General features: G+C 39.6%; 1 protein-coding gene across 2 annotated transcripts in view; it reads right to left on the bottom strand.

Moving 5' to 3' along the window:
• Positions 1-15,500, bottom strand: part of VCL (vinculin) — a 128,095-nt gene that overhangs the window by 71,711 nt on the left and 40,884 nt on the right. For both annotated transcript variants that reach the window (XM_030799034.1, XM_030799033.1), the window contains exon 2: positions 10,953-11,023. In XM_030799034.1, the coding sequence (XP_030654894.1) occupies positions 10,953-11,023 (71 nt within the window). The remainder of the gene's footprint in view (positions 1-10,952; positions 11,024-15,500) is intronic.

Genomic DNA, 15,500 nt, shown 5'->3' with positions numbered 1-15,500 from the left:
GGGAGTTTCAGATGCGAGTTTTGTCAAACTTTCAAGAGCAGATAATCTTTATCTTACATAACCTGTTTCAAAAACTAGAAGAAGACCTTATTTTATGAAGCTAAAATAACTTTGATACCCAAACTAGACAAGAATATAAGAAGAAAATAAAATTACAGATAAAGGTCCCTCATGAGCAAAAATGCGAAATCCTTTTAAAATATTAGCAAATTAAATTCAGCACTATATATATATTTTTTTTCATCACAGCCAGGTAGGGTTTATCGTAGAAATGCAAGAATGGTTCATTATCAGCAAATCTATATTCATGTAGTAAACCATAGACTACCTCAACAGAGTAAAGGATAAAAACTGTGTCATCCACTCAACAGATACAGAAAGAAGGGGATTAAATAAAAACAAGTAATCATCGTCCAATTAAAAAAAAAAAGTCTTACTACAGAAGACTACAAATTAGATAAAAAATATCTCTGAGAAAAGCTTAAAAAGTAACTGACGGGCCGGGGCGCGGTGGCTCACGCTTGTAATCCCAGCACTTTGGGAGGCCGAGGCGGGCGGATCACGAGGTCAGGAGATCGAGACCACGGTGAAACCCCGTCTCTACTAAAAATACAAAAAAAATTAGCCCTGCGTGGTGGCGGGCGCCTGCAGTCCCAGCTACTCGGAGAGGCTGAGGCAGGAGAATGGCGTGAACCCGGGAAGCGGAGCTTGCAGTGAGCCGAGATTGCGCCACTGCACTCCACCTGGGCAACAGAGCAAGACTCCGTCTCAAAAAAAAAAAAAAAAGTAACTGACGGCCCAAGCACGGTGGCTCACGCCTGTAATTTCAGCACTTTGGTAGGCCAAGGTGAGCAGATCACCTGAGCTCAGGAGTTTGAGACCACCCTGGGCAAAATGGTGAAACCCCCTCTCTACCAAAATACAAGAAATCAGCTGGGAGTAGTGGCGCACACCTGTAGTCACAGCTACTTGCGGGGCCGAGGCATGAGAATCGCTTGAGCCCTAGATGGGGAGGTTGCGGTGGCCTGAGATCATGCTACTGCACTCCAGCTTGTGCTACAGAGTGAGACTCCGTCTCAAAAAAAAAAAAAAAAAACAAAAAAACTAACTTAAGAATTGAATCATTAATTTGGAGAAAACTATTAAGAAGCAAAAATTAAGAAGCTATAGAAGAAGAAAAAAAAGAAGCTATAGAAAGGAGCTAATATGTAATTGAAGTAGGAGTCAGTACTCAATTCCAGAGGCAAGGCATGGACACTGGACCACATAGAGGACTAGCTAAAGCAGGTCCAGGGTAAAAGCACCTCCCCATAAGACACGCCCACCAGGGTGATAGGTCAGCTTACCATTGCCATGGCAACACCCAGACGTTACTGCCTCTTTCCCTGGCAACCCAACAACCTAGAAGCTACCACTTGCATTCTAGAAATTTCTGCATAATCACCCCTTAATTAGAATATAATTAAAAGTGGGTATAAATATGAATGCAGACCTGCCTCTGAGCTGCTACTCTGGGCACCCTGCCTCTAGGGTAGTCCTGCTCCGCCAGCAGCAATGCCTCTGCGCTGCTGCTGCTGTACACTGCTGCTTCAATAAAAGTTGCTAACACCATCGGCTAGCTCTTGAATGCTTTCCTAGGAAAAGCCAAGAACCCTCTTGGGCTAAGCCTCAATTTTGGGGTTTGCCTGTCCTGCATCATAATCACCAAATGTTTCTTTTTGTTTGTTTTAGGTATTTTCACATATATCATTTCACTCATTTAAACCTCACAATAACTATTATGTTAGAAGAAAAGACTATTGTAAAGAAGAATGAGAAAGTACCTTAGCATACTGGAATCAAACAGTTCAGGGTTAGAATCCTACCTCTGCCATGTATGAACTGAGTAACTTTCAACGCCTTACTGAGCTTCTCTTCATCTGAAAAATGAAGTGGACTAAATAACACAACTTAAAATACCCAGCTCATAGAAGGTATTTAAGAAATTGAGCAGAGTTCAAGACCAGGCTGGCCAACATGGTGAAATCCCGTCTCTACTAAAAATACAAAAATTAGCTGGGCGTGTTGGTGCGTGCGTGTAGTCCCAGCTAATCGGGAGCCTGAGGCGGGAGAACTGCTTGAACCCAGGAGACAGAGGTTGCAGTGAGCCGAGATCACGCCACTACACCCCAGCCTGGATGACAGAGAGAGACTCCGTCTAAAACAAAAAACAAACAAACAAACAAAAAAACAGTAGTGATAGGCCAGGTGCGGTAGCTCATGCCTGTAATCCCAGCACTTTGGGAGGCCGAGGCAGATGGATCACTTGAGGCCAGGAGTTCGAGACCAGCCTGGCCAACATGGTGAAACCCGTCTCTACTAAAAATGCAAAAATTGACCAGGCGTGGTGGCGTATGCCTGTAGTCCCAGCTATTCGGGAGGCTGAGTCAGGAGACTCTCTTGAACCTGAGAGGTGGAGGTTGCAACGAGCTGAGATGGCGCCATTGCACTCCAGCCTGGGCAGCAGAGTGAGATTCCATCTCAAAAAAAAAAAACAAAAAAAAAACAAAAAAAAACAGTAGTACTAAATTATGTTTAATGTGGCAAGTCCAAAGGTGGACTATTCAAAGTTTGAGTGCTTGCTCTAGGTCAAAAATGCAGCAAGGCAGTGGGCAGAGGTCAATGATTACATCACAGAAACTTGGGCATCCACATTAAGAGACAAAAATCTTCTAATACTGTAGTAGTGGAAAGAACCACAAAACTCAGGACACACACACACACAAATCACACATTAGCCCCAGGCAAACAAACGGTATTAAGCGATATGATTAAATAATTGTTAAAAAAAGATATTCTGGGCACTTTCACCCACAAGTGTCTTTAAAAATACAAATTTCATCACAAATTATTTTGAGTGTTCAAGATCACAAGCAAAGAAAAAGCTACAAGGCCTGATGACCTAAAAATGTGACATCATTGCTTAGATCAAAAGAGATCTAAATTAAGTATAAAGCATATTTTAATCCTTCTCAAATTTCTTCTTTGTGCATGAATATAAATTATGGTAAATTTGTACAAGTATATACCATAACTGTTCTTAACTAATAAAGTTTAAGGGTTAAAATAAAGAATTCCCAAGAAATGTGAATAATGGCAATCATGTAGCAGCAGTACATCTTTTCACATGGTATTTTGGGAACATTCTTTTATTCAATAAGCCTAGACATTACAGTATGCTTCAAAAATAGTCCAAGCTGGTGAACCAGTCCAAGTTTTGACTTCAAGCAGACTGTCAGAGCAGCACTGAGGCAGAAAGTGACAACACTGTCCAGTTCGAAATGAAGCTGTCATTTGCCTGCCAACAGATATGTACACCATGCCCTTTTCAAGTTCATATCACAACACCACCTCAGAAGTGATGCCTTTTGATCCATTCAGTACTGAACATCCTTGGATCAGGTCCAAGAATTGCCTTCCTTATTCATTTCTGCTCCACTGTAGAAATGAGAATGAAATTCCACTGTGTACAGCAATGACAATTTTTCCAAGGCAAATAAAATAGTTTGCTATAAACATTTCTCACCTATAATAAAGAATCAATTTAAAGCAAATCTACACTGACAGAAAATAAATCTGGTCAGTTTGACATCCAGCTTATTCTCTGTTACAACACTAGCACCTACTATTCCTTCTGTATTTGGTTATGAATCTTCTGAAAGATGCTTTCATATTGTCATCCTACTGCTCAGCAACTACAAAGCTTCCCTCCTGCCCAATTCTAAATTCCTTTGTCTGGCTTTCAAGGACCTTCACTATTGCCCAACCTACCTACCTAAGCTTAGTTCCTACCACCCCCACCATGTGCCCCTCTCCCCACAGGCCCTCATGACTTGGTCATGCCATTCATTGCACCTAGAGTATTTTCCATCCTCCCTACATCTAACCATCCTCCCAAGCCCCACTTCCTACATAAACGCTCTTTCTACTATTCCTACTTACAATGAGAGAGCTCTCTCTCTGAATTCCTATCATAAAGTCAGTCTGTATTACAGCTCTTTAATTGGAAACTTCTTAAAACATTTCTTTTTTACAAAATTTCTCTGCAGTAGTGTTTCCACTTTTGCTCTGCCATCATGTATAGGAAAATAAAACTCAAGTTTATGGCATATCCCCATGGGTCTACTTGGGATTATGCACAATTCCCAGCCACAATAGCTGTAGTTCCACTAATTTCTCTCCCATTAAAGAAAACATAATAACAAGCATATTATACTTCAATGAAAGTTTTTTAAAAAAAACTTATAATGAGCAGGAATGAGAGGAATATTATTATACACGTGAACTTAAATATGCTCAATTAAGTTTTTTTTGTTTTTGTTTTTGTTTTTGTTTTTTGAGGTGGAGTCTCGCTCTGTCACCCAGGCTGGAGTGCAGTGGCGCAATCTCAGCTCACTGCAAACTCTGCCTCCTGGGTTCACACATTCTCCTGCCTTAGCCTCCCGAGTAGCTGGGACTACTGGCGCCCACCACCACACCTGGCTAATTTTTTGTATTTTTAGTAGAGACGGAGTTTCACCGTGGTATCGATCTCCTGACCTCACGATCTCCCCGCCTCGGCCTCCCAAAGTGCTGGGATTACAGGCATGAGCCACCACGCCTGGCCTCTCAATTCATTTTTTTTTTTTTTTAAAGCAAAGCATTAGTATCCTCTGGCACTTTATTACTGTTAATATATTATTTGCAATATATCTCACAAGTGACCATTCATTACACACTGGTAGGAACTACTATTCTATAAACAGCACTCAGCATGCTAGGCACATAGAAGGCAATCAGTAAATAATTAACCAAGGAGCATGTCTAGCCCATTAATCAATTATATATAAAACATTACTGCCACAGCAGTCTGATGATGATGATGACGAAGAAGAAAATGACAACTGACAGTGATACAAAATGTAAATATGGAGTACAGTAGCTGACTCCCCTGATGACAGTCTCAAAAGAAACAAATGATTTCTTTTTTTTTTTTTTTTTTGAGACAGAGTTTCGCTCTTGCCCAGGCTGGAATGCATGGCATGATCTCGGCTCGCTGCAACCTCCACCACCTGGGTTCAAGTGATTCTCCTACCTCAGCCTCCCAAGTAGCTGGGATTACAGGCATGTGCCACCACGCCCAGCTAATTTTGAATTTTTAGTAGAGATGGGGTTTCACCATGTTGGCCAGGCTGGTTTTGAACTCTTGACCTCAAATGATCCACCTGCCTCAGCCTCCCAAAGTGCTGGGATTACAGGCGTGAGCCACTGCACCCACCCACCCAAATGATTTCTTATAGGATTATAAGGTTAGTCTAACCAACATTTTAACAATACAACATAGCTGCTGCACTCCTGAAGTTTATGACAATCTGGGCAGTTTCTATGGCAATCACCATGCAACCCTACACCTCTTGTGAAACACTGTGGCTATTATTGCAATCTTGGGTAAAATTAGTAAATTGTGAGCTCTGTCTGCCAGTGCAGCCAGGGATCAAATAACTTTTGCTCCACCCAAGAGAAAGGCTGTGACCATGCAAATCTTGTTCTATATTAAAATGGCTCTCACTTTTACAGTAAGGAATTGCCTGAGCACTGGAAGTTCCTCATCGACAACTGTATCATTTTAAATGTATTAAACCCATTTTTCCATATGCCCTTAATTGCCAATCACACAAATAGCCTATGATAGGATCTTGAGGTCCCCAAATCCTAAAAGTAATATATCTTTCCCTGAAAAATCTTTAAATATATATCAGATAGCTTAGGTATAAATCTACCTACAGGCCAAGTATCTTCTGTTTTCTCTAGCCTTGACATCTTAACATTCTAGGAGTACAGACTGATCTAACAATAAATTTTTAAATATTTTAGCCTTTAGTGTTGCTTAAGCAGTCACTTGAGAAATCCTTGCAAAAGTAGACTACAGAGGAAGTTTCAGTCGGTCATGCCCCAGAAATTTCTAAACATCAACCAAGCAGCTCAAAAGAATGTCCTACTCAGTAGTTCCAAGGATGTCATTAATTGCTTCCATCTGTTTCCCCCCTCTCTGTCCCTGTCTTTTCCAAGTCAAGGCATCTACTATTTTCTGCTTCATTTTGCATTCTATAGAAAAACAAGAAAAGCAAACATAAAAATCCATCACGGTTTTTTTTATTTTGTTTTGTTTTACACAGGGTCTCACTCTGTCACCCAGGCTGGAGTGCAGTGGCATAATGACAGCTCACTGCAGCCTCGACCTCCTGGGCTTAAGCAATCCTCCCACCTCGGCCTCCCAAAGTGCTGGGATTACAAGTGTGAGCCATCATGCCTAGCCCTCCACCATGTTTTCAATTATAGAATATTTATTTGCCCCCAAATTTGTTGGACAACCACAGCCATATTGTTGTTTGTACTCAAGGCTATTTTCAAGTAACATTTCAGAATGTGGCATATTAAATTATATACTTTTAAAAAATTGCTCAGTAAAGTTTTCAGTTGGTCATAACATATGACTTTTCCCTGATTAACCTTGGAGACCAGAGTTTTTCCCCATGGCACAATAAAAGTTCAAATCTCTGAATGGTTTCATCCATTGACTATCCTTACCTAAATCAACAATTACATGATCAATGATTTTTTTTTTTTTTTTGAGATAGAGTTTCGCTCTTGTTGCCCAGGCTGGAGTGCAATGGCATGATCTCGGCTCACCACAACCTCCATTTCCCAGGTTCAAGCGATTCTCTCGCCTCAGCCTCCAGCGTAGCTGGGATTACAGGCATGCGCCACCACGCCTGGCTAATTTTGTATTTTTAGTAGAGATGGGGTTTCTCCATGTTGGTCAGGCTGGTCTCAAACTCCCGACCTCAGGTGATCTGCCCGCCTCGGCCTCCCAAAGTGCTGGGATTACAGGCGTGAGCCACCACGCCCAGTGATCATTGATTTTTTAATTCTGTCATGTCTTCCACATTTATTGGTTAGAATTCACCTTACAACTAGGGCTATTGGGCTACTCTAAAAATTTTGTACAGGAAAGGCAAGATAAATGCTTAATTTCCTTTAAATTACCAATTATTAGAGTAAGGGGTTGATGCCCTAGTTACCACACAGGGTGATGAATAAAGTTTTATTTTGTTTTAAAGTGACCAAATTTTTTGAAAATTTTATCACAACTAGGGTGTGCTCATTTTTAATTTTTCTAAGTCCCCAAGGAAGTCTGTGAGAGCACATAGCATATTTCAGAATATGTCTCTGGGGATGAGCAAAAATGAGTTTCCTGACAAAATCCACTTACCAATCAAATCATATTCATAGACTAGAATGTCAGGGTTGGAAGCAATTGTTTGTAGGGTCTTCTAGTCCAACTACCTACCTGATAGTAAAACCCCTACTCACTCATTCCCCATGCTCTGTATCTTCCAAGGGGTGAGGGGCAACCTGCTACAAGCTAGAGCTATGTTTTTAATGTAAGGTAAATGCAAGTTTAATTATAATATGCTTAGTTGACAGCATAAGATTCCTCTTAATATTACCAGGCTAAGGCCGGGGCATAGTGGCTCATGCCTATACTCCCAACACTTTGGGAGGCCAATGCAGGAGGATTGCTTGAGCCCAGGACTTCAAGACCAGCCTGGGCAACAGGGAGACCTTGCCTCTACAAATGACTTAAAAATTGTCCGGGCATCGTGGCACACACCTGTAGTCCCAGCTACTCGGGAGGCGAGGCAGGAGGATCACTTAAGCCTGGGCAATCGAAGCTGCAGTGAGCCATGATCACACCACTGCACTTCAACCTGGGTGACAGAGTGAGAGCCTGTCTCAAAAATATATATATATTACCAGGCTGATCGGATGGCATGTAAACAAAATAGGCTCATGTTGGTCAGAGCTGGAAGAAACCTTGAGATCACCAAGTCCAATGAAGGTAGGACAAAAAAGATACTCCCACAAAACAGGCTCTACAAAAAAAAACAGATGCTTCTAGCACCTTACTTCCTGACACATGAAGACATTTTACAGAATTAACAGAAACACAGTTGCATAAAGCACCCACTCGAGTTAGGTAGAAATAAGAAGACTTCAATATGGGTGAGAATTTTACATCTGTTCAATGAAAATAATAGAACATAAGGAGGATAAAAATAAAGGAACACTTTTAGCTTTATTTAAAGTTGTGATATATAACATACATAGAGAAAATAAACATATGTATAATATAATGAATAAATATAAAACAACCACCCATGTAACTCATCACTTAAATCAAAAATAGAACATTATTACCACTTTTAGATGCCCCTGTGTACCTCTCCCTGAGTATAAACCTCTTCCTCCTTCCCAGAGATAGGACTACCCTGGCTGTGGTGACCATTATTACTTACTCATCTTCATCTTTTTACCATATAAATAGGCATGTCTAAACAACATAGTTTATTTCTGCATGTTTTTGAACTTTTTTTTTTTCTTTTTTTTTTTGAGATAAGAGTCTCATTCTGTCACCCAGGCTGGAGTGCAGTGGCTTGATCTTGGCTCACTGCAACCTCCACCTCCCGGGTTCAAGTGATTCTCCTGCCTCAGCCTCCCAAGTAGCTGGGATTATAAGTGTGAGCCACCACGCCTGGCTAATTTTTATATTTTTAGTACAGATGGGGTTTCACCATGTTGGCCAGGCCAGTCTCGAACTCCTGACCTCAAGTGATCCACCTGCCTTGGCCTCCCAAAGTACTGGGATTACAGGTGTGAGTCACCACACCTGGCCATTTTTGAACTTTAACTAAGTGGAACCTACATATCTATCTATCTATCTATCTATCTATCTATCTATCTATCTATCCGTCTCTCTGTCTCTCTGACTGTCTTTCATTTCCCTCAATTATTTTTGAGATTCATTCATTTCTCTTTTTTTGTCTTTTTATTTATTTATTTATTTATTTATTTTTAGATACAGGGTTTCACTCTGTCACACAGGCTGGAGTGCAGTGGTGCAGTCACAGCTCACTGCAGCCTCAACTTCCCCAGCTCAGGTGATCCTCCCACTTCAGCCACCCAGGTGGCTGGGACTACCGGCTCACACCACCACATGCAGCTAATGTTTTGTAGAGATGAGTTTTCACCATATTGCCCAGGCTGGTCTCAAACTCCTAGGCTCAAGTGATCTTCCCTCCTCGGCCTCCCAAAGTGCCAGGATTACAGGTGTGAGCCACTGCACGTGGCCTCATTGTTTTTTTCAATTGAAATGAAACTCGTATAGCATAAAATTTACCATTTTTAAGTGAAAATTCCTCACTCCTTTTCATTACTGATTAATATTACAATTTCTGACTACACCATGATTATTTTATCCATTCTACTCTAGATAGGCCAGTGGGGTCATCATGAACAATGCTGATAGAAATGTTTTTTATATGGATGCTCGTGTGCCTGTGGACAAGTATCTTTAGGGAGCATACCTGAGAGTGGAACTGCTTATCTTCTACTTTACTGATGTCATGTTGTTTTCCAAAGTGGCTGCACCAATTTACATTCCCAAAAGCAGTGTAAGAATATTCCAGTTGCTCCACATCTTATCAACAACTAATATTACCAGGGTTCTTAATTTGGGGTGTATAATAGAATAATTTGCACTTCTCTGAAGACTGAGATAAAATATTTATTGGCCACTTAAATTTCCTCTTTTGAGGTGCCTATTCAAGTCCTTCATACACCTTTTTGAAAAGTCTTATGTTATTCTTATTGACTTCTATGAGTTCTACTTTTTTTGTCCTACACATTAGCTTTTACTTTTACTTACAACTTGACTGCAATATAGAACAAAACCACTAATCAAAGACAATATAAGAACCTAAGAAGTTTTAAGTATTCAAAAATTAGTATGTCTGCTTGTCTTATGCAGAATAGCCCAAAAAGCCTGGAAATTATTTTTAGGAGTACTAGGAGATATATAAATGTAACTTAAAATGTAACTGAAAATATGAAACAGTAATTTTTTTTTTTTGAGACAGAGTCCCGCTCTGTCACCCAGACTGGAGTGCAGTGGCATGATCTCCACTCACTGCAAGCTCCGCCTCCCGAGTTCACGCCATTCTCCTGCCTCAGCCTCCCAAATAGCTGAGACTACAGGCACCCGCCACCACGCCTGGCTAATTTTTTTTATATTTTTAGTAGAGACAGGGTTTCACCATGTTAGCCAGGATGGTCTCGATCTCCCAACCTCAGGTGATCCACTCGCCTCAGCCTCCCAAAGTGCTGGGATTACAGGCATGAGCCACCATGCCCGGCCGAAACAATAATTTTTTAAAGTTTATATCTACCATTATTCCCTTATCTCCAGCAAAGGTGCCTAGTATACAATGCAGATTCATGCATGCTATAGTCACAGTGGGTCTCTGAATACTTTTCATTTTGGAAAGAAAAACTCAAAAGTCATGGTCTTATTAAAAATTATTACATCAAAAATCGCCCAGGTACAGTGGCTCACACCTGTAATCCCAGCACTTTGGGAGGCCAAGGTGGGTGGATCACCTGAGGTCAGAAGTTCAAGACCAGCTTGGCCAACATGGTGAAACCCCATCTCTACTAAAAATACAAAAATTAGCCAGGGATGGTGGCACGCACCTATAATCCAAGCTATTCTGGAGGCTGAGACAGGCAAATCATTTGAACCCAAGAGGCAGAGGTTGCAGTGAGCAGACATCACACCATTGCACTCCAAACTGGGTGACGAGGGTGAAACTCCGTCTCAAAAAAAAAAAAAAAAAAATTATGTCAAAAATGCCTAATATCAAAGACTAAAATGAACAGTTTTTTTTAAAAAAAGTTAGAAGACAAAAAAGTTGAAATTTCAATTGTAAATAAAAGTTTTATACCAAAAAAAAGTTGTTACTGAAATCAGCTACTTTTTCTTCCTAACAAGAGTATTATTCTGCTTAGCAAAAGAAGAATTTTTAATTACTCACTTAATAAATGCTGGTGGCATATCTCTCTTCAAAATCTGATCCTCGGTGGTTTGAACAGTCTCTTTTCCAACCTACAAGAGGAAAAAAAATCATAATTCAAATATAAATTCTCAGACTTTAAAAAACTATTACTTAAGCATATTCGAAACATAAACATAATCTATCATTAAAGTTTCTAGATTTAAGGGAGATTTCTGGATTTAAAAAATTTTTTAGGATTACTCACATAATATGCCTTCACAATATACTAGAATAACATTATGGAATGCAAACAGAATGTTGTATTACTCCTTCTTTAGAATAACTAATTTGAAAGCATTACTGAGCATAATAGGAGAAATTCATCATTGAGAATATAAGTGTGTGTATTTAGCCAAAAAACTCTGCCACATCTCTAAAATGTTACATGAAGTACATGAATCAAGTTAGACAGACAAAAATATCTATATAGAAAAAAATGAAGTTATTGGAACTGGGAAAAATATCTGAAGCTATTATGATTCTGACACTAGAAACCAAACATGAAAATATGCAACTTCACTAGTAATCAAAAAAACTGAAATTAAAACGACATGATATTTTTCCTAATTACAGTGCAAGTTAAAAAGAAAGAATATATAATACTGAATGCAACAATGGAATGGGTAGTTTTACACCCTGCAGGTGGTGATATAAACTGACATATTCTCTTTGGAAAATCACTTGCTAGAATTTGTTAGGAGACATAAAAAAAGTCATACCTAGGAATTCCACTTACGAGAATATACCTTATAAGCAGTAATACCAAATGTAATAATAAAAACAATATTCACAAAAGTATTCACTATGATGACAGTATAAAAGCTAAAACACTTCATAAATAACTCCTTCAACAAACAGGAATAGTTAAGTAAATTAAGATATATTGTTAGGTTGAGTACTATGTGGACCATTAAAACAATGGTTATAAAAACAGCATTACAGGAAAATGTTTATGACATTATATTTCACTTAAAAGAAGAAATATAAATAACAAGTACATTATGAGTACAACACCGAAAAAAAAAAATCCACATGTATAAATAAAGCAACAACACTGAATGAATATTTTTAAAATATTCTAGTGGTTGTACTAATGCCTAGGAAATTGAATGAATTTGTATCTGCGTTTCCTATTTTCTAATTTCCTGAAATGTAAATTTTAAAGTAATTTTTATATTTTAAAAACACAAAAATGTTACTGTAAGTTGTTTTGTTATTTTTTGTTTGTGCTTTTGAAATACAGTCTCACTCTGTCACCCAGGATGAAGTGCAGAGACGCAGTCTTGGCTCACTGAAACCTTGGCCTCCCAGGTTCAAGTGATTCTCATGCCTCAGCGTCCCAAGTAGCTGGGACTACAGGTATGTGCCACCACACCCAGCTAATCTTTTTTTTTTTTTTTTGGATTTTTAGTAGAGATGGGGTTTCACCATGTTGGCCAGGCTGGTCTCGAACTCCTGACCTCAAGTGATCCACCCACCTTGGCCTCCCAAATTGCTGGGATTACAGGCATGAGCCACCACTCCTAGCCTAAGTTATTTAGTTGTAATTATTTCCTACCTAATAATCTCAGTACATAATTATCTGTCATTTTATATAGATCTTCCAAATAGTAATGGTCAGAAATTTTTTAAATTATCAAAATATTAAATGTCACACTACCAAATTATGTATGTATTATACCACTAATCATACACATATTCACTTTTTTCAAAATTATCTCTAGGCGGGTCTTGAATGTCAATTTTTCTTCCACTATATTCATGTATTATAAAGTATAAGAGCAAACTTTAATATAGTAAATGGTGAAATTCACCCATTTTAACAATATAAAGCAACCTAAGAGTACTAAATCGTATTTATAAACCATAATTTAATGTAGAAATCTGTGAAATTAAAAAAACCCAGAATGGAAAATATGTCAGTCCTACTTTTTAACCATTTAACTTTTGATTGAGTTTAAAGGAAAAAAAAAATGGAGTAAGAAAAATCCTGGCTGGCATAGTGGTGCACACTTATCATTCCCAGCACTTTTGGAGACCAAGGTGAGAGAATTACTTGAAACCAGGAGTTTGAGACCAGCCTGGGCAACATAGTGAGACCTTGTCTCTACACAAAATTAGTCGGGTGTGGTGGCTCACACCTGTGGTCCCAGCTGCTTGGGAGGCTGAGGTGAGAGGATCACTTAAGCCCAGGAGGTCAAGGCTGTGGTGAGCAGTGTTTTACACCACTGCACTCCAGCCTGGACAACAGGGCAAGACCCTGTCTCAAAAAATCTCTAAATGCACAGTAAATCAGCTAAAGAAAATAACACAATAAACTATTCTCAGGGAATATAAGTCATGCATAAATTATGAATACAAGTTTTTTTCTCTCAAGTTAATAGCTAGAAAAAGCAACACATATCTACCACTGTGTAATAGCCATGCTTCTGTAGACAATAGACTGTCTGTATCATAATAAAAGGCTTTTAAATCAGCAGCTGGTTCTCTAGAGTTTCTCAGCTCAAAACATGACAGAATATTTCCAGATGTATTGTTCACTATGTTTTCCAAACTGAAACTAACCATTCAAAAAGCTATGGCCATGATTTCATGAAGTAAAAGATGAAGTTCAGCTACAAAGTCACTGGTTCACATTCAGTATGAAGGGCCTAGAAAGATATTCACATGTAAGACACAGAGAGACTCCTTTTACATATGTGGGGGGAAGGAGGGACACAGACACAGAGAGCAAGGGTGGGAGGGAGAACTAGGTGAGTTCCTCTTATATCTCCTTTAGAAAATAGTAAGTTATTCAGTGTCATTAAACACTGTTTTTAGCACAACAACATGAGCCAGATACAGTTTAGGTAGTAGAGATGGAGTAGAGAATAAAAAAAAGTTTCCTGCCTTCATGGAACTTATAGTCTAGTAGGGAGAGACAGCGAGTCAAGTAAATAAACAAGTATGATTCCAGATAATGGTAAGAATGATGCTATAATAAAGAGTATGGGCTGGAAACAAAGGAGGCTACTTTGGAAAGAGTAGACAAAGAAGCAACACTGGAGCTGAGACTTTGAAACTAAGAAGGAGCCACTCATGAAAGAGCTAGGCAAGAACAATCTAGGGGGAGCAGCCAGAAAAAGGCCCTAACACAGGAAAAGATTGGGTGTATTTTAGGAACTGGAAAGAGGCCAGAGTGGCTGAAGCTCAGGGAGGGAGGGAAGTATGGTGTGGTGATGAGGTTGGGTAAGAAGGCAAGGGCCAGATCATAAAAAGCCTTTTAGGCCAGCTTGAAATATTTGGAATCGTTTATCAGTACAATAGGAGGCAGAAGTTCTAAACAAGAGATTAATCTGACTTTTTCTTTTTTTTTTTTTAAGAGACATGATCTGGCCCCATATCCCAGACTTGAGTGCAGTGGCGCATTCATAGCTCAAGTGATTCGGGGCTCAAGTGATCCTCCATCTAGAGCAGCTAGGACTCCAGGCATGAGACACCACACCTAGCTAATTTTTTTTTTTTTATTTTGTAGAGATGGGGTCTCATTGTTTCCCAGGCTGGTCTCAAACTCCCACGCTCAAGCGATCCTCCTGCCTTGGCCTCCCTAACTGCTGGGATTACAGTCATGAGCCACCAGGCCTGGCCTGATTTTCTTTTTAAAAGGTCATTTTGCCTATTTTTAGGTGGTGAGGGGAAAGTAGGGTAACCAGTATCACTCTCCTAGATGATTGCAGGGAGGCTACTGCAGTCAGCCGGGAGAGTGATAGTAGTGACTTAAGGTTTCACTACTTAAGTAGTGAAAATAGAAATGGAGAAAAGAATAGAATTGTGTTACCTTTTTACGGAAGAAATATTATTAGGACTTGCTCTTGGACTAGGTGGGGTGGGGTGGGGGATGAAGACTAGACAGGTAAAGAAATAAAACCACGTGGCCGGGCATGGTGGCTCATGCCTATAAATCCCAGCACTTTGGGAGGCCGAGGAGAGCAGATCACCTGAGGTCAGGAGTTCGCGACAAGCCTGGCCAACATGGCGAAACCCTGTCTCCACCAAAAATACAAAAATTAGCTGGGCGTGGTGGCGGATGCCTATAATCCCAGCTACTCTGGAGACTGAGGCCAAAGAATCGCTTGAACCTGGGAGGCGGAGGTTGCAGTGAGCCAAGATCACACCACTGTACTCCAGCCTGGGCAACAAGAGCAAAACACCGTCTCAAAAAAAGGAAAAAATTTTTAAAAAATCACTTCTAAATCAATGAAATAAAAAGCCTTCAAAGGTAGCAATGCTAGAAGGCTGATATATGCCAAACAGTTATCATCCAAAGATAAAGCAATCATGGCTACACCAGGCAAAAACATTAAAACAGTTTTACAAATAGCAAATATTCTGACCCCAGTAGAGGTAATTACTAAAAACTGAATGGCATGTAATTAATCAATGCCTCTTTGTAAGAGTAGGAGTAGGTAAGGAAAGATAAATGGATAAAAATATATTCAAGGGCATTTATTTAAATGCTATTTTTGAATACTTAAGTGATAAACACTA

The sequence above is a fragment of the Nomascus leucogenys genome, chromosome 18 (assembly GCF_006542625.1).
Source record: "Nomascus leucogenys isolate Asia chromosome 18, Asia_NLE_v1, whole genome shotgun sequence".
Classification (NCBI taxonomy): domain Eukaryota; kingdom Metazoa; phylum Chordata; class Mammalia; order Primates; family Hylobatidae; genus Nomascus; species Nomascus leucogenys.
The sequence above is the reverse complement of the archived record's forward strand: the minus strand, read 5'-3'. Positions and strand labels throughout refer to the sequence as shown.